This window comes from Ranitomeya variabilis, chromosome 2, assembly GCF_051348905.1.
Source record: "Ranitomeya variabilis isolate aRanVar5 chromosome 2, aRanVar5.hap1, whole genome shotgun sequence".
Classification (NCBI taxonomy): domain Eukaryota; kingdom Metazoa; phylum Chordata; class Amphibia; order Anura; family Dendrobatidae; genus Ranitomeya; species Ranitomeya variabilis.
The window spans coordinates 388,657,258-388,679,184 of NC_135233.1; the positions used below are offsets into that span (position 1 = coordinate 388,657,258).

At 51.6% G+C, this 21,927-nt stretch overlaps 2 protein-coding genes across 4 annotated transcripts in view; both read right to left on the reverse strand.

Moving 5' to 3' along the window:
* Positions 1 to 995: 995 nt before the first annotated feature.
* LOC143809499 (syntaxin-3-like) lies at positions 996 to 2,394 on the reverse strand. The gene has a single exon (XM_077292579.1). It carries the CDS (start codon positions 2,315 to 2,317, stop codon positions 1,427 to 1,429), a length of 891 nt encoding a protein of 296 aa, XP_077148694.1. The 5' UTR covers positions 2,318 to 2,394; the 3' UTR covers positions 996 to 1,426.
* A 10,828-nt stretch (positions 2,395 to 13,222) lies between these two features.
* Positions 13,223 to 21,927, reverse strand: part of BRWD3 (bromodomain and WD repeat domain containing 3) — a 55,768-nt gene continuing 47,063 nt past the window's right edge. For all 3 annotated transcript variants that reach the window (XM_077286444.1, XM_077286446.1, XM_077286445.1), the window contains 8 exons: positions 21,820 to 21,901; positions 21,688 to 21,744; positions 21,475 to 21,615; positions 20,790 to 20,942; positions 20,254 to 20,420; positions 20,052 to 20,179; positions 18,035 to 18,196; positions 13,223 to 17,911 (listed from right to left, as the gene is read on the reverse strand). In XM_077286444.1, the coding sequence (XP_077142559.1) occupies positions 17,145 to 17,911; positions 18,035 to 18,196; positions 20,052 to 20,179; positions 20,254 to 20,420; positions 20,790 to 20,942; positions 21,475 to 21,615; positions 21,688 to 21,744; positions 21,820 to 21,901 (1,657 nt within the window). In that variant the 3' untranslated portion in view covers positions 13,223 to 17,144. The remainder of the gene's footprint in view (positions 17,912 to 18,034; positions 18,197 to 20,051; positions 20,180 to 20,253; positions 20,421 to 20,789; positions 20,943 to 21,474; positions 21,616 to 21,687; positions 21,745 to 21,819; positions 21,902 to 21,927) is intronic.

Below are 21,927 nucleotides of genomic sequence, written 5' to 3' on the forward strand. Positions count from 1 at the left end.
CCCCACTACTGCTACCACTACACCCACCACTGCTACTACCACCACCGCTACTACCACCACTACCACCATCCCCATTACTGCTACTATCAGCACCCCACCACTGTCATCCCCAACTGCTACTAACATCACTGCCACACCCCGCCACTGCTATTACCACCACTGCCACCACCACTACCACTGTCACAGCCAAAACTACCCCCACCACTGCTACTGCCACCACCTCTGCAACTACCTCCACTGCCAGTCCCCCACTGCTCATACTTCCACAATCACTTACACTATCACCACCACCACTGCTACTACCACCATCGCCACTACCACCCCCTCAATCGTCACTGTCACCAACAGTGCCACAGCCACCCCCAACTACCACTGAAACTACCACCCCCTCTGCCTGAGCTACTATCACCCTCACAGCCACTACTGTCCCAGCACCAAAGCCACTAACACCACCGAGCCATTTCAACTGTTAGTCACTACTACCCCCCCATTGCCACAGATATTACCAACCCCACCACTAAAATCCATGGCTACTACTACTCCATCACCACCAGAGCCACTACCAACACCACAGTGCTGTTATTGCAACAATCCACCATCATCAGCCACGATAATCAATGGGAGACACAGACAGCGATTCTCCTCACTATGACGCGGGCATTCATCATTGCAAAGGGAGAACATAAGGCACCGAGACCCCCAATCTGTGTGTGGATTGTGGGTCACAGATATGTTCAGGGGGACAGCAGGGAGCGATTATGGCACAGAGCACTGATGGAAGGTAGGAGCCAGGGGCCACAGCCCAGACCCAGGGGCCACATGCCCTCCACTTTCCTCCCCAGCAGATCAGCAGTAAGAGGTTTGAGGATGGTTCCATTGCCCAGCACGTAACCTGTGTACACTAGTGCTCGGTATGCAGCCCCCACAATGTGCGCCCCTCACCCGCTGCACACATGATGGAGAAATAACGCCACGGATTATCATAATATATCACAATTTAATATCATAGAATAAAGTCAGGACATAAACATCATCCTAGCAGCAAGAACACAGGACTACGAATCATCCATCCACTCCTGACACCTGGCAGTCTGGGCAGTGCAAGTCAATGCAATCTATTGCTCCCTGTTATCAGCCATTACTTTGGGAGGCTACCGTAGGACAGGTAACTACAATTTATTACTCCCTGGTATCAGCCATTACTGTGGAGAGGCGATTGTAATGTTCATGAATAGGATAAGTGACATGAAGTATGGAGACCTCTCTGCCCTCAATGATCACAAGTCTCCAGTGCCGAGAGGCTATTCTGTGTGACTGGTATCAGCCGCATCTCTTATAACGCTCTGGCACCATTATATACTCCATACTGTCCCTTTAAGTAAAACGAATAATCCTCACAAACGAGAATGGCGCCATCCCCAGGACATTACCGCACGGCTCCGGACATACAGGAGAGGCAGGTGCAGCACGCACAGAGTCCGAGCACCGCGGATATGACCGCTGAGATCCGGGACTGCCTCTGGTACTTTAGCGCCTTCTTCACTTGCTCGTTGGACTGTGAGATATAATCCATGGTGTTCAGGACGTTATACTCAATGTTATTAATGACGCCCTCCTGCTCCGACACCAGCAGGTCCAGCTGGATGAAGAGGGAGTGCAGCTCAGTTATCTGGACCTCCAGGTCCAGCAGCTGCTTGTGCCTCTCCTGGGCAACGGCTAAGTGCTGCTTCACCTTAAGAATCTCCAGGTCATTGCCAACGATCTGCGGAGCCACTGGACTCCCAATCAGCTCATTGATCTCCTCCTCCTGGAGGTCCAGGCCGGCCAGGTCCGCCTGCCGCATGATCTGCTCCTTCAGTTTCCCCACGTAGCGGGTCTCGTTGATGTAATGCTGGGACATGACCTCCCGGAATCGGTTGGATATAACAGTGAATTGACTTTGGCGGATCCGGTGCTCCGCCATCCAGCTCTTATCATGCTGGGTCAGGCTGGTCTTCATGAGGCTGAGCTGGGACTGCAGGGTCTTGGCATCGGAGGTGAGCAGGTTCTTCATGGTGCTTAATTCCTTCTTACCCTCGCAGATCTTGGCTTCGGTCGTGCTGCACAGAACCTCTTCTTGCTTGCTCTCGATTGTCTCCGCCAAGGCTTTGAGCTTCTTCAGGGCATCACACAAGCTGGAGATCTCCTGGAAGAAGACGTCCATCCCGCTAGTCTCAGCATCTTGGAAGACAGGGTTATCGAAGGCCAGTTGGTCATCGTAGTCCAGCAGGTCGTCCGGGTTGGTTCTGTTCTTGAGCTCCTCTAGCCGGTCCTTCATGGTGCGGACATGTGTCGCAGCGGGAGCCGCTCGCTCAGCTTTTCCATGAGCTCATTCTTCTCTGGGCTTCCACCTCAGTTGCGTCAAACGAAGCTGCGGAGAAGTTTCTGACAAATATTGACTGAGGTGTCTTGGCTCTGGGATGATTTGCTCTGCCGGTCACGTGTCTTGCTGGGTGGCGGTGGATGCCAGAAGTGGGTGGTACTCTCATCACTGTGGGCGAGATGTTGTGTTTTTGGAGCAGGTGATTAGGGATAAAGCAGAAGAAATTAACCTGTGAACGCGGAGCCGAGACGACGTAATCCTGCACATAATGACAGCCTTCCTCCCCGTCCGGGATCAAATGTCACCAGCAGCCCGGGGCGCAGAACTGGCAGCAGGTCAACGTCCTGACCCTCCTCGTGGTGGTCACGTAAAGTGGCCTATAATGGAGAGCTGCTCTGCAGAAATGGCTCCTCGAATGGCCGCCATGTAATGCTGCACTGCCCCTCGGGTACATGATGTCTACGTACCACACGCGTACAGGCCACGGCCCAACATACACGGGGTATATTCTGGGGGAGCCGAGCCTTGAGGCTACAGCCCGATGACCGTGGTGGCCTGGTGGTCCCTGTGGCACATTGTACCGACCGAAGCAATGAGCAGAAGAGCAGAATATTCACAAGGGAAGCTCAAGGGGGTGCCAAGGAAGCAGGCACATCCGGGCCCTGGTGACCGGGGGCCCGAGAGTATCTCAGCCACCACATAAGTGGCACAGGGCTGCCGATTTTGCATTGGGGGTCAGGAGGTTTAACCCTTTCCTGATAGAGGACATTACAATAGTAGCTCCCATGCCCTGAGCATTTGTACAGAGCTGTGCTCGCCCCATACCTGGCAGATACCACTGACCGCAAGGAAAGGCGCGAGATCCGAATGCTGCTGTCAGTCACTATCAGCAGCATTTACAAGGACCATTTGGAGAAGAGCGTGCGCGCTAATGTCCATCCACCGTCCTCACGGCTTCATCTACAGGGAACAGAACATATGGGTTTCCGAAAAAAATGACAAAACATTATTTAATTTAACTATTGCGCCAGAGAAAATGAGACGTGTCAATGAAAACTACAACTCGTCCACAAGAAACAGAACGGCCGCGGGACGGAAAATGCAAAAGAGACGAGAGGAAGAGGAGGAAAAAAGACCTGAAAACACAAAAATGGAGAATCGCCCATCAGGAAGGGACCCGGCAGGCAGTATCACACAAGATTAGATACAGCATGTCAGAGTATCACACGATTAGATACAGCAGGTCAGGATACAGTATCACACGAGATTAGATACAGTATGTCAGCAGACAGTATCACACGAGATTAGATACAGTAGGTCAGCAGACAGGATCACACAAGATTGGATACAGTAGGCGAGACCGTATCACACAAGATTAGATACAGTAGGTCAGACAGTATCGCACGATTAGATACAGTAAGTCAGCAGACAGTATCACACGAGATTAGATACAGGATAACAGGATTAGATACAGTAGGTCAGCAGACAGCATAACATTGATTGGATACAGTGGTTCATCAGACAAGATTAGATGCAGCAGTCAGTGTCTCTAGTGATGACATTCCTAATCTCTCCATTATTTGGGATTTTTACGCTCGGCGATCACTAATCATTTTTTCTTCACTGGAGAAGCTGTGGGATCTGGCTCCTCGCCTGAGCCGGGGTAATTCCGGATGACGCTTCGCCTGTGGTTCTCCAGTCGCCATCACATATGACAGGGACCCAGGTGACAGGAGGGGCAGAGGTGAAGGCACAACACTGATCACATGGCACACGTAGATGATCACTGGGTTATTATAGATGATGGAATCTTGTAGGATTAATGCACCGTTCCACAATTTCTTGCTCTACTCCATTTGGGAAGAACATGAAGCTCTGCTCATCCTGATCCACCTGCTTTATTCACAGAATGCTGGAGCTGCAGTGGACACTGACACATATGGAGAACAGTAAGCTGGATGAAGTGGGGGAGAGATTCTGCTGTCTCTTCGCTGCCGCTGTCACATGCAGCAGACAGTGGCTGCAAGACTTGGAAAAGCACATTGTGCAGCCAGGAGGGCCGGGCTAAGGAAAGCCTAGAGTAATGGCGCCACATCGGTGGTCACCAGCTCTACCAAGATCCTACAGGGATCACAGCCGGACTGCAGATTGTGAGACTCAGGGGCGCTACAGACATAGGGCTGGGGGCGGAGGGGCGCTACAGACATAGGGCTGGGGCGGAGGGGCGCTACAGACATAGGGCTGGGGGCGCTACAGACATAGGGCTGGGGGCGGAGGGGCGCTACAGACATAGGGCTGGGGGCGCTACATAGGGCTGGGGGTGGAGGGGCGCTACATAGGGCTGAGGGGCGCTACAGACATAGGGCTGGGGGCGCTACATAGGGCTGGGGGTGGAGGGGCGCTACAGACATAGGGCTGGGGGCGGAGGGTCGCTACAGACATAGGGCTGGGGCGGAGGGGCGCTACAGACATAGGGCTGGGGGCGGAGGGGCGCTACAGACATAGGGCTGGGGGCGGAGGGGCGCTACAGACATAGGGCTGGGGGCGGAGGGGCGCTACAGACATAGGGCTGGGGGCAGAGGGGCGCTACAGACATAGGGCTGGGGGCGGAGGGGCGCTACAGACATAGGGCTGGGGGCGGAGGGGCGCTACAGACATAGGGCTGGGGGCGGAGGGGCGCTACAGACATAGGGCTGGGGGCGGAGGGGCGCTACAGACATAGGGCTGGGGGCGGAGGGGCGCTACAGACATAGGGCTGGGGGCGGAGGGGCGCTACAGACATAGGGCTGGGGGCGGAGGGGCGCTACAGCCATAGGGCTGGGGGCGGAGGGGCGCTACAGACATAGGGCTGGGGGCGGAGGGGCGCTACAGACATAGGGCTGGGGGCGGAGGGGCGCTACAGACATAGGGCTGGGGGCGGAGGGGCGCTACAGACATAGGGCTGGGGGCGGAGGGGCGCTACAGACATAGGGCTGGGGGCAGAGGGGCGCTACAGACATAGGGCTGGGGGCGGAGGGGCGCTACAGACATAGGGCTGGGGGCGGAGGGGCGCTACAGACATAGGGCTGGGGGCGGAGGGGCGCTACAGACATAGGGCTGGGGGCGGAGGGGCGCTACAGACATAGGGCTGGGGGCGGAGGGGCGCTACAGACATAGGGCTGGGGGCGGAGGGGCGCTACAGACATAGGGCTGGGGGCGGAGGGGCGCTACAGCCATAGGGCTGGGGGCGGAGGGGCGCTACAGACATAGGGCTGGGGGCGGAGGGGCGCTACAGACATAGGGCTGGGGGCGGAGGGGCGCTACAGCCATAGGGCTGGGGGCGGAGGGGCGCTACAGCCATAGGGCTGGGGGCGGAGGGCACAGAAATCTAAGTTCTGAAATCTGTGCACCTGTCAGGAGCGGATCATACAAGGTCCCTGGCAGGGTGAAGTGTGAGTCATCACCGGCTGTGCGTCACTGCTGAGACTCAGCCACGAGAAGGCTGGGAGGAGGAATATCGTCCACTCCACATCAGCCCCTGCAGGAAAGATCCTGATATTTAAAGGGAACGTGTCACGTTAATGGAGCAGTCCGATTCGCAGGCACCATGTGATCGAGCCAGAGGAGCAGATCGATATAGAATCGTAGGAATAGATCCTTTATAACACGGCATTCAGGGATCTAAAACACTGCAGATGAGGAGTCATTATCCATACCTAATATAATTAATGGATTCCAAAAATATCATATAGAGGAAGAGAGGGAAGGGGACAGGAGGGAGATGAAGCTGCAACACTTGATATAAGGACGGCGTCACACTCAGCGTATGAAAATACGGTCCGTTTTTTACGGCCGTAATACGCAGAAATGTTCCCAAAATAGTAATCCGTATGTCCTCCGTAGGCAGGGTGTGTCAGCGTATTTTGCGCATGGCATCCTCCGTATGTAATCCGTATGGCATCCGTACTGCGATATTTTCTCGCAGGCTTGCAAAACCGACATCTAATGGATTTATGTGCTCAAATGTTCGGGAAAACATATATACAGTATATATATATATCATTGACACACATATATTATATATATTTAATTCAGCGCTAGATAGCATAAAAGCCGGTAATTCAATTGCCGGCTTTTGCCATCTCCTTCCCATACCCGACAGGTTATGAGGCATGATTACATACAGTAAACCATCTCATATCCCTTTTTTTTTTTTTGCATATTCCACACTACTAATGTTAGTAGTGTGTATGTACAAAATTTGTGCGCTCTATTAAATTAAGGGGTTAAATCGCGGAAAAAATTTTCTCCGCCAGAGTGTTAAAGCCAGTGACTGAGGGCAGATATTAATAGCCTAGAGAGGGTCCATAGTTATTGCCCCCCCCCCCCCCCCCCGGCTAAAAACATCTGCCCCCAGAAAAGGCACATCTGGAAGATCCGCCTATTCTGGCACTTGGCCACTCTCTTCCCACTCCCGTGTAGCGGTGGGATATGGGGTAATGAAGGGTTAATATCACCTTGCTATTGTAAGGTGACATTAGGTCACATTAATAATGGAGAGGCGTCAATTATGACACCTATCCATTATTAATCCAATAGTACGAAATGGTTAATAAAACACACACACACACACACTATTACAAAGTACTTTAATGAAATAAAGACACAGGGTGTAATATTTTATTATACTCTTAATCCACCTGAAGACCCTCCTTCTGTAAAAAAGGAAAAATAAAAAAACAACAATATCCCATACCTTCCGTCGTTCTGGCAAGTCCCACGATGTAAATCCATCTGAAGGGGTTAAATCATTTTACACCCAGGAGCTCTGCTAAAGCAGCTGTGCTCCTGGTTGTAAAAATACAGGGAATGAACGGAGTGCAGGGGAATGTCCTGTAGTTACCTTGAGTCGCGGTGATGTGCCCTCTGCTGGATGTCCTCATATGAACTTGAGCCTGGGAATTTTTCCCACGCTCGAGTTCATATGAGGACATCCAGCAGAGGGCGCATCACTGCGACTCAAGGTAACTACAGGACATTCCCCTGCACTCCGTTCATTCCCCGGAGCAGGGCCGGACTGGGACTAAAATTCAGCCCTGGCATTTGAAGTCACACAGGCCCACTTGTCACATGGTGACTGTATAATATCTTTGTACACTTGTAGGCTACAAGAAGTGAGGGGAGTGTAACACAGCTATATAACATATAATTACAGCTGTATCCAGCATTACAGCTCAGCCCCCATAGAATGTAATACAGCACAGCCCCATAGAATGTAATGCTGCACAGCCCCCATAGAATGTAATGCAGCACAGCCCCCATAGAATATAATGCAGCACAGGCCCATAGAATATAATGCAGCACAGGCCCATAGAATATAATGCAGCACAGGCCCATAGAATATAATGCAGCACAGGCCCATAGAATATAATGCAGCACAGGCCCATAGAATATAATGCAGCAGAGGCCCATAGAATATAATGCAGCAGAGGCCCATAGAATATAATGCAGCAGAGGCCCATAGAATGGAATGCAGCCAGCCCCATAGAATATAATGCAGCAGAGGCCCATAGAATGGAATGCAGCCAGCCCCATAGAATATAATGCAGCAGAGGCCCATAGAGTGGAATGCAGCCAGCCCCATAGAATATAATGCAGCAGAGGCCCATAGAATGGAATGCAGCCAGCCCCATAGAATATAATGCAGCAGAGGCCCATAGAGTGGAATGCAGCCAGCCCCATAGAATATAATGCAGCAGAGGCCCATAGAATGGAATGCAGCCAGCCCCATAGAATATAATGCAGCAGAGGCCCATAGAATGGAATGCAGCCAGCCCCATAGAATATAATGCAGCAGAGGCCCATAGAATGGAATGCAGCACAGCCCCATAGAATATAATGCAGCAGAGGCCCATAGAATGGAATGCAGCCAGCCCTATAGAATATAATGCAGCAGACGCCCATAGAATGGAATGCAGCCAGCCCCATAGAATATAATGCAGCAGAGGCCCATAGAATGGAATGCAGCCAGCCCCATAGAATATATTGCAGCAGAGGCCCATAGAATGGAATGCAGCCAGCCCCATAGAATATAATGCAGCAGAGGCCCATAGAATGGAATGCAGCCAGCCCCATAGAATATAATGCAGCAGAGGCCCATAGAATGGAATGCAGCCAGCCCCATAGAATATAATGCAGCAGAGGCCCATAGAATGGAATGCAGCACAGCCCCATAGAATATAATGCAGCAGAGGCCCATAGAATGCAGCCAGCCCTATAGAATATAATGCAGCAGAGGCCCATAGAATGGAATGCAGCCAGCCCCATAGAATATAATGCAGCAGAGGCCCATAGAATGGAATGCAGCCAGCCCCATAGAATATAATGCAGCAGAGGCCCATAGAATGGAATGCAGCCAGCCCCATAGAATATAATGCAGCAGAGGCCCATAGAATGGAATACAGCACAGCCCCATAGAATATAATGCAGCAGAGGCCCATAGAATGGAATGCAGCCAGCCCCATAGAATATAATGCAGCAGAGGCCCATAGAATGGAATGCAGCCAGCCCCATAGAATATAATGCAACAGAGGCCCATAGAATATAATGCAGCCAGCCCCATAGAATATAATGCAGCAGAGGCCCATAGAATATAATGCAGCCAGCCCCATAGAATATAATGCAGCAGAGGCCCATAGAATAGAATGCAGCCAGCCCCATAGAATATAATGCAGCAGAGGCCCATAGAATATAATGCAGCCAGCCCCATAGAATATAATGCAGCAGAGGCCCATAGAATGGAATGCAGCCAGCCCCATAGAATATAATGCAGCAGAGGCCCATAGAATGGAATGCAGCAGAGGCCCCCCCCCCTTCCCCCAATAGCTCCACAATCCAGTCATCACTCATTGATGAAAAAACCAAAAAACCACTCTACTCACCTTTCCTCCTGCCCCGCGCTGCTCTGGCTCTGGTCTCAGCAGTCGCAGTCTGCCCGCACGGTCACACAGCAGGTGCGCGATGATATGACGTCATCGCGCACCCGCAGTGTCAGCGGCAGGCGCCAGGCAGAGCGGGGAATGATGGGAGAGGAAGCGTCAGCAGACGCTCTCTCCTCCATCATTGCATTCAACTGTACCGGCGTCTATGACGCCGGTATAGTTGAATGCGGGGCCGGGAGTGCGCCGACAGCGGCACACTCGAGCGGCCCACTACTGCCACCGGCCCTTCTGGCATTTGCCAGAACTGCCCGATGGCCAGTCCGGCCCTGCCCCGGAGTTTTACATCCACGAGCACAACTGCATTATCAGAGCTCCTGGGTGTAAAATGATTTAACCCCTTCAGATGGATTTACATCGTTGGACGTTCCAGAATGCCGGACGGTATGGGATATTGTTGATTTTTTATTTTTCCTTTTTTACAGAACGGGGGTCTTCAGGTGGATTAAGAGAATAATGTAATATTACAACACCCTGTGTCTTTATTTCATTAAAGTACTTTGTAATGTGTTTTATTAACCATTTCGTACTATTGGATTAATAATGGATAGGTGTCATAATTGACGCCTCTCCATTATTAATCTGGCTTAATGTCACCTTACAATAGCAAGGTGACATTAACCCTTCATTACCCCATATCCCACCGCTACACGGGAGTGGGAAGAGAGTGGCCAAGTGCCAGAATAGGCGCATCTTCCAGATGTGCCTTTTCTGGGGTGGCTGGGGGCAGATGTTTTTAGCCAGGGGGGGGGGGGGGGTGTCATATAACCATGGTACCTCCCTAGTCTATTAACCCCTTCATGACCTTGGGATTTTCCGTTTTTCCGTGTTTGTTTTTCGCTCCCCTTCTTCCCAGAGCCATAACTTTTGTAATTTTCCGTCAATTTGGCCATGTGAGGGCTTATTTTTTGCAGGACGAGTTGTACTTTTGAACGAAATCATTGGTTTTACCATGTCGTGTACTAGAAAACGGGAAAAAAAATTCCAAGTGCGGTGAAATTGCAAAAAAGTGCAGTCCCACACTTTTTTTGTTTGGCTTTTTTGCTAGGTTCTTCCCAGAGCCATAACTTTTGTAATTTTCCGTCAATTTGGCCATGTGAGGGCTTATTTTTTGCGGGACGAGTTGTACTTTTGAACGAAATCATTGGTTTTACCATGTCGTGTACTAGAAAACGGGAAAAAAAATTCCAAGTGCGGTGAAATTGCAAAAAAGTGCAGTCCCACACTTTTTTTGTTTGGCTTTTTTGCTAGGTTCACTAAATGCTAAAACTGACCTGCCATTATGATTCTCCAGGTCAGTACGAGTTCATAGACACCTAACATGACTAGGTTATTTTTTATATAAGTGGTGAAAAAAAATTCCCAACTTTGTTAAAAAAAAAAAATAAAAAAAAATTGCGCCATTTTCCGATACCCGTAGCGTCTCCATTTTTCATGATCTGGGGTCGGTTGAGGGCTTATTTTTTGCGTGCCGAGCCAGCGTTTTTAATGATACCATTTTGGTGCAGATACGTTCTTTTGATCGCCTGTTATTGCATTTTAATGCAATGTCGCGGCGACAAAAAAAAACGTAATTCTGGCGTTTCAAAATTTTTTCTCGTTACGCCGTTTAGCGATCAGGTTAATGCTTTTTTTTTATTGATTTTTGCCATGCTTCAATAGCCTCCATGGGAGGCTAGAAGGCACAACACGATCGCCTCTGCTTCATAGCAGCGATCTGATGTTCGCTGCTATGTAGCAGAAATGCAGGTGTGCTGTGAGCGCCGACCACAGGGTGGCGCTCACAGCTGCCGGGGATCAGTAACCATAGAGGTCTCAAGGACCTCTATGGTCACTACTCTGAAGTATCGCCGACCTCCGATCATGTGACGGGGTCGGCGATGCGCTCATTTCCGGCCGCCCGGCCGGTTAAATGCCGCTGTCTGCGTTTGACAGCGGCATTTAACTAGTTAATAGCGGCGGGTGAATCGCGATTTCACCCGCCGCTATTGCGGGCACATGTCAGCTGTTCAAAACAGCTGACATGTCCCGGCTTTGATGCGGGCTCACCGCCGGAGACCTGCATCAAAGCAGGGGATCTGACCTCGGACGTACTATCCCGTCCGAGGTCAGAAAGGGGTTAATATCTGCCCTCAGTCACTGGCTTTACCACTCTGGCGGAGAAAATTGCGCGGGAGCCCACGCCAATTTTTTCCGCGATTTAACCCTTTAATTTAATAGCTAGAGTGCACAAATTTTGCACATACACTACTAACATTAGCAGTGTGGAATATGCAAAAAAAAAAGGGATATGAGATGGTTTACTGTATGTAAACCATGTCTTATATCATGTCGGGTTTGGGAAGGAGAGAGGAAAAGCCGGCAATTGAATTACCGGCTTTTATGATATCTAGCGCTGTATGAAATATAAATATATATATGTGTCTCACTGACATATATATATGTATATATACCTATTCTATGTGTAGACATTTATTCTACCTATTCTATTCTGTCAGTGTGATTTTACTGTACACCGCACTGAATTACCGGCTTTTCTATAGAACACCGCTGCGTATTTGTCGCAAGTCACACTGCTGGTCCGTGTGTAATCCGTATTTTTCTCGCACCCATAGACTTTCATTGGCGATTTTTTTGCGTAATACGGTGACAAACGCAGCATGCTGCAATTTTCTACGGCCGTACAAGACCGTATAATACGGATCAGTAAAATACGGCAGATAGGAGCTGGGCCATAGAGATTCATTGTACCGTATGCAATCCATATTTTCTGCACCTCTCATACGTCCGTAAAACTCGCTAGTGTGACGCCGGCCTAAGAGGTAAAAAGATACGGACGCAGAGTCTCTCCATGTGCTGCGAGCGGGGAGACTTGTGGTTGCACAGGAGGAGCGCCCCCCATACAGCAGGAACATAAGGAAAGCAGACTATGGCCCCCTAAATGTCAGCCCCCGATATATTCATTGCATTGCCCAAACCACCAACATAAGACTCCGCACCATAAAGTTCAGCAGTGAAGCCCAAGAATGAGATCCCTCAGTCATCCTCTCCGTGGCCCCCCGTCAGTCATCCTCTCCGCGGCCCCTCGTCAGTCATTCTTCCCTGCAGCCCCCTGTCAGTCATCCTCTCCGCGGCCCCCCGCCAGTCATCCTCTCCGCGGCCCCCCGTCAGTCATCCTCTCCGCGGCGCCCCGCCAGTCATCCTCTCCGCAGCCCCCCGTCAGTCATCCTCTCCGCGGCGCCCCGTCAGTCATCCTCTCCGCGGCCCCCCGTCAGTCATCCTCTCCGCGGCCCCCCGCCAGTCATCCTCTCCGCGGCCCCCCGTCAGTCATCCTCTCCGCGGCGCCCCGTCAGTCATCCTCTCCGCGGCCCCCCGTCAGTCATCCTCTCAGCGGGCCCCCCGTCAGTCATCCTCTCCGCGGCCCCCCGTCAGTCATCCTCTCCGCGGCCCCCCCGTCAGTCATCCTCTCCGCGGCCCCCCGCCAGTCATCCTCTCCTCAGCGCACAGTCAGTCATCCTCTCCACGGCCCCCCATCAGTCATCCTCTCCGTGGCACCCCATCAGTTATCCTCTCCGCGGCCCCCCGTCAGTCATCCTATCCGCGGCCCTCCGTCAGTCATCCTCTCCGCGGCCCCCCGCCAGTCATCCTCTCCTCAGCGCACAGTCAGTCATCCTCTCCACGGCCCCCCATCAGTCATCCTCTCCGTGGCACCCCATCAGTTATCCTCTCCGCGGCCCCCCGCCAGTCATCCTCTCCTCAGCGCACAGTCAGTCATCCTCTCCACGGCCCCCCCATCAGTCATCCTCTCCGCGGCCCCCCGTCAGTCATCCTCTCCGCGGCCCCCCATCAGTCAGGAAAATGCCCCCTTATTTATCACACACACTTTTCTTTTTATGAAAAACTTTAATTTAAAAAAAGACAAATAAATAAATCACGAACAAAAACATAAAAAAAGTGGAGGAAATCCAGGAAATAAGACGAGTGTTCACCAATTCAGCCGGAAACTGGCAGAATCTTTCCAGGAGCGACTCCCATCTACTGAACCAGGAGGAGTGCACGTAACACGAGAGGCCGACGGGTGCGGAGGTGACAGAGACCAAAAACTTAATGTAAAGTTGTATTTGTCTCTGCATTTTCCAGATTCCTCTCTCCCACAGTCCGGAACCTGCAGCATCGGATCCACAGATCGGACGACCGATGACAGCTGGAATATTACAGGTCACAGTTGTGACGTTTTTGTACTTTTGGATGAGTTTTTCCTCCTATCTAGTAAATTCCTACATTTCTCAAAAAAAAAAAAACCCCAAAAAAACTAGAAAACGAGACTTTACAAATGTACAATGTTCTTTACAATACAAAACAACTACCGCTTGTTGCATATAAATAGAACATTTGGTGCGGCCGACGCGGCCATAAAAAAAATCCCTGAATTATTGGTAAGAACCTGAGACAGCGAGACATACAGAGACCCCCAAAAACTGCTCCCAAAAGAAGAAGCAAAGGTCTGAGGGACGGCGCCGCCTGGACTAGACCGGGTCAGAGGTGAACGCGGAGCGCGGCGGGCAAAGCGAGAGCACAATACTGTGGTCACAACAAGGCGGCCAAGCAGCCGCCCCAAAATCTAACACCCCCATTATAAGGACCCAAAACAAGACCCATGACCTCGCTCTATAGTAAAGTCGCCACGAGCCGCCGACCTTCTCCAAAGCCTCGTCCATGTCTGTGATCTGAGACAGTCTCCTGTACTGCAGAGGAAACATATCAGTGCAGCACAGAGAGTCAGTCTCCTGTAGAGTAGAAAATACACATCTGTGTAGCATGGAGAGGCAGTATACTGTACAGCAGAAAATACAGATCATAGCAGCACAGAAAGGCAGTCTCCTGTACAGCAGAGGACACATCAGTGCAGCACAGAAAGGCAGTCTCCTGTACAGCAGAGGACACATCAGTGCAGCACAGAAAGGCAGTCTCCTGTAGAGCAGAGAAATCAGTACAGCACAGCACAGATTGGCAGTCTCCTGTACAGCAGAGGAAAGACATCAGTGCAGCACTGAGAGGCAGCCTACTGTACAGCAGAGACTACACATCAGTGCAGCATGGAGAAGCAGTCTATTGTACAGGCAGAGAATAGACATCAGTTTAGCACTGAGAAGCAGTCTACTGTACAACAGAGAATACACATCAGTGCAGCATGGAGAGGCAGTCTTCTGTACAGCAGAGGAAACACATCTGTGCAGCATGGAGAGGCAGTTGCCCGTACAACAGAATATACATCAGTGCAGCATGGAGAGGCAGTCTTCTGTACAGCAGAGGAAACATCAGTGCAGCACAGAGAGGCAGTTGCCTGTACAGCAGAGGCTTTTTAGTGCAAGGTGACAAAACAGTCTACTATACAGCGGACAGAACTTCCTGTGATGGTTTCTGTACATATAGTCACAGTCTTACGTGGCGCCCCCATTATGTGTTTCTGGGATTTATAGTTTTGATCTTTATCAATTTGTTCGAGGAGCAAAGAAAACATATCTTCCGTCAGAGCTCGGGGGTCCACAGCTCGGGGGCTCGGACCATTATTGCTTTATGAGGAACATGTAAATGATGGGGGTGGAAAACTGATAACTAGCACCCCGATATCAGACACTGGGCCGGGGGACCCCACCAATGTAAGAAGCTAGCATCCCGATATCAGACACTGGGCCGGGGGTACCCACCAATGTAAGAAGATAGCACCCCGATATCAGACACTGGCCCAGGAGACCCCACCAATGTAAGAAGATAGCACCCCGACATTAGGCACTGGGCCGGGGGTCCCAACCAATGTAAGAAGCTAGCACCCCGATATCAGACACTGGCCCGGGGTCCCCACCAATGTAAGAAGCTAGCACCCCGATATCAGACACTGGGCTGGGGGACCCCAACAATGTAAGAAGATAGCACCCCGATATCAGACACTGGGCCGGGGGTACCCACCAATGTAAGAAGATAGCACCCCGATATCAGACACTGGGCCGGGGGACCCCAACAATGTAAGAAGATAGCACCCCGATATCAGACACTGGGCCGGGGGACCCCAACAATGTAAGAAGATAGCACCCCGATATCAGACACTGAGCCGGGGGACCCCAACAATGTAAGAAGATAGCACCCCGATATCAGCCACTGGCCCAGGGGTCCCCACCAATGTTCCTAGATATGGGGCTTTGGGCATTGAACCCATTGGCACAAATAAAAGTAACATTACATGATGCAGGGAACGACGGGCGCAACCTGTGGCCCCAACAGAAGAGCAGCTCAAAAACCGCTGACCCCGCCCTGCACCCCCCGACACCCAGGATGAATACTCGATAACGAGAAGTCATGCAGTTTCCTTCACCAAAATCAATGGGCGTCATCAGCGTAAAACCGGACACCTCGCAGTCGTGTCGACCTCAAGGGCCCGAGACCCCGGTACGAGCACCGTGCCGGCACAAGGTGGCACTTGTGGGTCATCAGTGGTTTTAACTAGTTCTCTGCCAGGAAGATTCCATTGTCGCTTTAACAGTGTAAACCTCATTCTACTCCGGTCACATCCAAAGCTGCTGCAATCAGACAAGATTCTGATGGATGACGCCGGACGCACAGACGGGCAGCGGGTCGCTCTCCAGGGGGAGGAAAGATCGGGACCATGAACACGTCCAGCAAAGAACAAAAACTCTTATTAAGCACCAGGTCAATGAGAAAATGTTCAAGATGGCGGCGGCCTCGAAGACGTGGACCCAACACAAAAGAGGAAGAGAGTAATGTGGGGGTGGAGTACAGGCGCACCCGGTAACTATTGGACCCTAGACACCCTCCGGAGGGGATTGTAGCTATGGTGACATATGGCGATATGATAATGGCGCACCTCCGTCCCCGCAATGTGTTACTGGTGCTGATCCAACCAGAATGGAGTCACTGGGAGGAGCGGATCCTGAGGACCCCGGGCAGCACCGAAAGAGGCGACTAGGAGCCACAGAAAGGAGCACCAGGCTCAGCCGCCCCGAAAACCCCCAAAACAATAAATATTCACTTAATGCAACAGTCACCAATCTCCTGGACAAGCCGCTCCGGAGTGCAAAACCCGCGGAGACCTCCCTCTATAGCCGCGCGTGGCTCCCTGCGAGACCCCCCACACTGCTGCGCGGCGTCATTCTCCGCCCACGTCCTCGTATCTTCACGGCAGCACCCGACGCGTCGGAGGTAGTTTCAAGCTTCCAACGCAAAAGTTACAGAAGCAAAAAAAAAAAAAAACGACGACGGAGTTTCCTGTATCCACCGGGCGCAACACTGCGATGGCAAAAATCATATGTACAAAGGCACAGAACTGCGAGAGGCGGACAGCACACGGGAGCTAATACATTTGGCATTGGAAGGTTTGTGAATGGGACGCCCCCACCCCCACCGGGGAGGAAAAGAAGGAGGACCTGTAAACATTTAGGAGCTGCCGTCAGGGTTGGAGTCTTGTGCAAAAAATAGAGGAGTTTCTGTACTTTAAGCGAAAAGTCACAAAACCCTATAAAATCTCTATAAAAAGGTGCCGAGCTCTATAATACACAGAAGTGGCCGCTGCGATTGGTGGAAAATGAAGGTGGAGTCGGCGAGGCGCAGGCGCCGCACCCCAACGTCTGTAGTGTTGGATTTCAGTGTCTGTAAATAGTCTTAAGACCTCATGAATAAGGCTGGCCCTTTAAATGAGACGGGGCGTGGATACTTTGACAACAGCGTCAAAAAGAGCACCAAGTAAAGAGTTTGCCGATGTGGGATCGGGGTCCGAGACGAGGCGGCCGTCGTCAGCCGTTCCAGCCCATCAGGTGGCTGACCCGGGCCTTCTCCGTCATCTTCCTCACCCTTCCGGAACGAGAGGTGCCGAGGTTCAGCGGGTCATCGATCTGCACCAGGCCGTCGGCCTCGTTGTCGGAGTCGTCATCGTTGTACAGGACGGTTCTCCGGCCCTGGTTCCGGGTGTTGATCCGCGGCTTTTTCCTCTCTTGCTCCATGTAGTCGCTCTCATCATCATCATCGTCATCCTCGTCGTCGTCTTCCTCGTCTGACGAGTGGGAGTTTTTTAAAGTCGGGCTGTGAGGAGGGTCCTTTCTTGGCGCTCCCCTTCCTCTGCCCCGACCTTTCCCCTTTTTGTTGTCTACACCTCTCAGGTGATAGCTCTTGGGTCGGCCCCGGCCCCTGCCTCTCCCCCGGCCCCGTCCCTTCCCTTTGGATTTGTGGTCGCTGACCGTGCCGCCTCGCTTCCTCTTCAGCCTTGTCCGGGATACTTTGGTGTAATCGTGGTCTCCTTCCACATAGTCCTGGTCGGATTGGGCGGAGGAGTCGACGTCTGAGCTGCCCTCCGACTCGGACCTGCTCTTAGTACTTCGGCTCAGTTTGGAGTGGCAGCTGGCGGAGGGCGATGGCGGCGCATTTTCCGCCTCCTCCTCTTTCTTCTCCGCCGCTTTCTCGTCTTCTCCTTGGCTTTCATCTTCGGAGGAGCTCAGCACCTTCTGCTGCGGTTTTGGCGTGTCGTTCCCATCGCCGTTCGTCAGAGGTCCGTTGGTCTGGTCGACTGGAAGGGAACACGAACATAGTGAATGCCCAAAACATCAGAGGGGCCCCGACTGCTGGGACTCCGTAACAAGAAGAGGTCCTCAGGTGACCCCTACATAGCGGTAGCCCCTCCGGGACTCACCTGGTAGCAGAGCAGATTTGGCCTGGGAGCTGCTGGCAGTTTCCTCTTCGGTGTCGCTCTTGTTCGGGGCGTCTGGTTTCGAGGACGACGGTTGTTCTTCCATCTCCTCCTCCTGCTCCTCTGCAGCAGAGACGTGTCCGGGATCCAGCGGAGAATCGGACACTAGAACAGAACAGTGTGAATGAGGCCGTATACGGTCTGTTGGTTACATGCGTGCATGTGCGAGATGTATCATGTGTGCCGCTATTAACAAGTGTCATGTTCATTTTTTAATACATGCAGTTTAACCCCGTAAGGACTAGGCGTTTTCTTGTTTCAGCACTTTTATTTTTTCCTCCCGTCTTCCAAAAATGATTACTTTTTTATTTTTGAATCACCACAGACACATGAGGTCTTGTTTTTTTGCGGGATTAGTTGTACTTCTGAATGACGCCTTTGATTTTTATTCTATAATGTATTGGGAATAAAATCAAAATGAGGTGAAATTGCAAAAAATAAAACCCTGTAATTCTGCAAATAACCCCCGTTTATTGGGGTTTTGATTAATTGATCTCCTGGAATCCGAATTCTCCAAGGTGGTGCAGGCTCCATGCTCCCGGCTACTGAGCCGGCCTCCCCCCGCACCCAGCTACCGAGCCCGCTCCCCCGCACCCGGCCTGCTCCCCCGCATCCGGCTACCGAGCCCGCTCCCCCGTACCCGGCTACCGAGCCCGCTCCCCCGCACCCGGCTACCGAGCCCGCTCCCCCGCACCCGGCTACCGAGCCCGCTCCCCCGCACCCGGCTACCGGGCCCGCTCCCCCCACACCCGGCTACTGAGCCCACTCCCCGCACCTGGCTACCGGGCCCGCTCCCCCCACACCCGGGTACTGAGCCCACTCCCCTGCACCCATCTCCTGAGCAGGCCTCCGCCCGCACCCGGCTACTAAGCCCGCTCCCCCACCCCCGGCTACCGAGCCCACTCCCCTGCACCCGGCTACTGAGCCCACTCCCCTTCCCCCTAGCTACTGAGCCCACTCCCCTGCACCCGGCTACTGAACCCACTCTTGGGGCTTAAAAGATGTAAACCTAATTCTCATTTGGACAATCAATTACATTTTTCATCTCCTTTTTTTGTAATATGTGGGGCCTAATTTTTATGTTATTTTTTTTCCCTTTTTTTATGATATGCGGTGGGGATAATAACAGCAATTTTGCATTATTTTTTTTTTTTACCTTTTCTCCCCTGATTTTTATTTATTTTTCATTTATATCACAGATTATGCCCCCCTGTTCATAAAAGACATTTGGGGGCATTTCAGTATTTAAAATACTTTTTTTTTTATCTGATTTCCCCTGTAACTAGGTCTGCTTTTTTTTAAGCCCCAGTAAAGGACCTAAAATATCTCCAGAAAAAATATGCTGCAAAAGTGAATATAATGCACCACAATGTTTGCTTTGTTTCTGCTTTTAACCACTTCAGGGTTTGGAAACTATAAGGAGGTTACAAGAAGCAGTGAGTTCATTCTCCAGGCGGCTTCGTGTGGAAACCATCTGCTCTTTGTAGGTGGAAGCATAATGACAGCAGCCTCTCAGGGTCACAGAGTCCAGAGGAGGTAGCCCCATTACTGCTTTCCATACGGTATACACAGTGCTCGTTTACGCTGTGTATATAGCGATGGTAATAAACAGTCTCTGCCTTCTTTATGGGGAGTCTGGCTGTGTCTGACATTTGGCTCCCCACTCCGCACGATGTTGTGCAGCAGCTTTTCTTAGCAATAGAACGCAGACCGCCCGGACGACTATGGATGGTCTAGACGTAGGTAAAGTAGGAGTATGTGTATAGTCCTGTGTATTTTACAATCTGAACGCCTGCTGTATTATTACAGATGTATTTATATGCAGTGTATGTCTGTGTGCCTACAGCAGCCGATCCGTGACGGGCTGCACACAGACAAGACAGCATCCCATGGGCTATGGCAGCCACGTGTCCACGTACAACGTGCACATGAAGCATCGTTCTCAGTGATAGAGCCTTACTTTCCGAGGAGGATGAAGAAGAGGAAGAAGATGAGGAGGAAGAAGATGATGACGAGCTGCTCTGCACAAGTCTGAGCGGCGCGCTCTGCAGGACCCTCTGCGGCATCCTCCGGGGCTTCACTTTTGGACTAGGAAAGAAAAGCTCATTGTAGACAATTCAGCGTCTGACTTATCTGATACCGCGTGATGGCGGGGCTGGTACCTGGCCACGCTGCTGGAGGAGGACGAGCTGCTGCTGCTGCTGTGGATCCTCTTTCTGTAGCGCAGCCTCTTCCTCTGCTGCAGCTGCATGGCGAGCTTGTAGTCGGAGATTATGTCCTTGATGTTGGATTCACACAGAGCAGATAACCGGAGCGTCATGCTGTAAATCTACAGGGCAGAGAGAATTGCCCGTAGTGAGGAAAAGTCACCCCAAAGTGAGTCACAAGGGTGCAAAATCAGAGGACACCAAAAGTGAAATCCACGTCACCCTGTGCCACGGACACGGCAGGTAATAATCACTCTCCTCCACGGAAGGGGTTAGTCCCAAGAGAGAAAGTTACACAGGATCCATAGCGGATAACTTGCTGATCGCTGAGTATTTTACTGCTGGGACCCCAGAGATGTCGAGAACTTGGCCCCGGAGGCCAGGACCAGGCTCTGTGTTCACGCTCAAGCTCCACGGCAAACATCCCACCATCCACCACTACTCGTGCCCACCCCACACGCCGCATCACATCGCCATATTATGCATCTCACCCGGGATTTCTTGTTCGGGGTGTAAGCTTTGGAGTTACTAAACACGAGTCGGACATCCTGTCCAAATTCCATGGGATCGCTGTAATCTGCCGCCTCCAGTTTAGCCTTGATGGTGCTGAAATCCATAGGATTATCAATTATGTCCTGGTAATCCTGAAATTAGGAGGAATCGTAAGATACATAACCACGAAGAAAAGAAACGACCAGAACAAGAGAGTCCGTTGGCGCCAGCACAGGTCGGTCTATGGCTGTCTACTGGGTCCGATACCGCTCAATCTATGGTCCTACAATGGGTCCGGTACCGCCCGATCTAGGCCTTATACAAGGTCCGGTACCCCATCGATCTATGGAAGTATACTGGGTCTGGTATCCCTCGATCAATGACCGTATACTGGGCGTGGTACCCACCTATCTTAGGTTTATATTGGGTCAGGTATCCCCTAGTCCATGACCATATATTGGTTCGGGTAGCCCACGATCTAAGGCCGTATACGGAGTCTGGTACCACCCGATCTATGGCTGTATACTGGGTCTGGTACCCACCTGTCTTAGGTTTACATTGAGTCAGGTATCCCTTAGTTTATGGCCCTATATCGGGTCCAGTATATGACTTATGGCTCTTTTGTTGGTCCAGGAAACCGAGACCCCCTAACACATCCCCCAACATCATGCCGTCAGCACGTACAGGATAGGAAACACTATTGACCGGCTGCCTGAAGGGCTCAGAGTCCTCCCGCTCGTAGATCAGGTGCAGCAGCTCCTTGCACTTATCCTTCCATGAATCTGGATTAGATCTCAGCAGATCCCTCTTAGTTCGGCGGGTGATCTAGTGGAGTACACAGGGGTTAGTATAATGGTGTGTCGGATATGTGAGATCTACTGAGTGTGGTTTACTCACTGCTCGCCCTGTGGAGGTCCCGGGGCCGTCTGACTCCATATCGGCGGCTGCACTTTGCTAGACAAGAAATAAAGTGTGAGCTCATGTGTATGAGTAGCAGACACACGGGAAGACAAGCAGACCTTGCCTCACCTCGGCCTCCTCCTCAACGTCACTGACAACCTCACACTTCACCTCCTTGTAAATCTCCAAGATGTCTGTACAGTCGTCATCTCTATGAACAGAAAGGAAGCGATGAAG

Coding starts and splice junctions, on each gene's coding strand:
- LOC143809499 (XM_077292579.1), bottom strand. CDS start 2,317: ATGAAGGACCGGCTAGAGGAGCTCAAGAACAGAACCAACCCGGACGAC.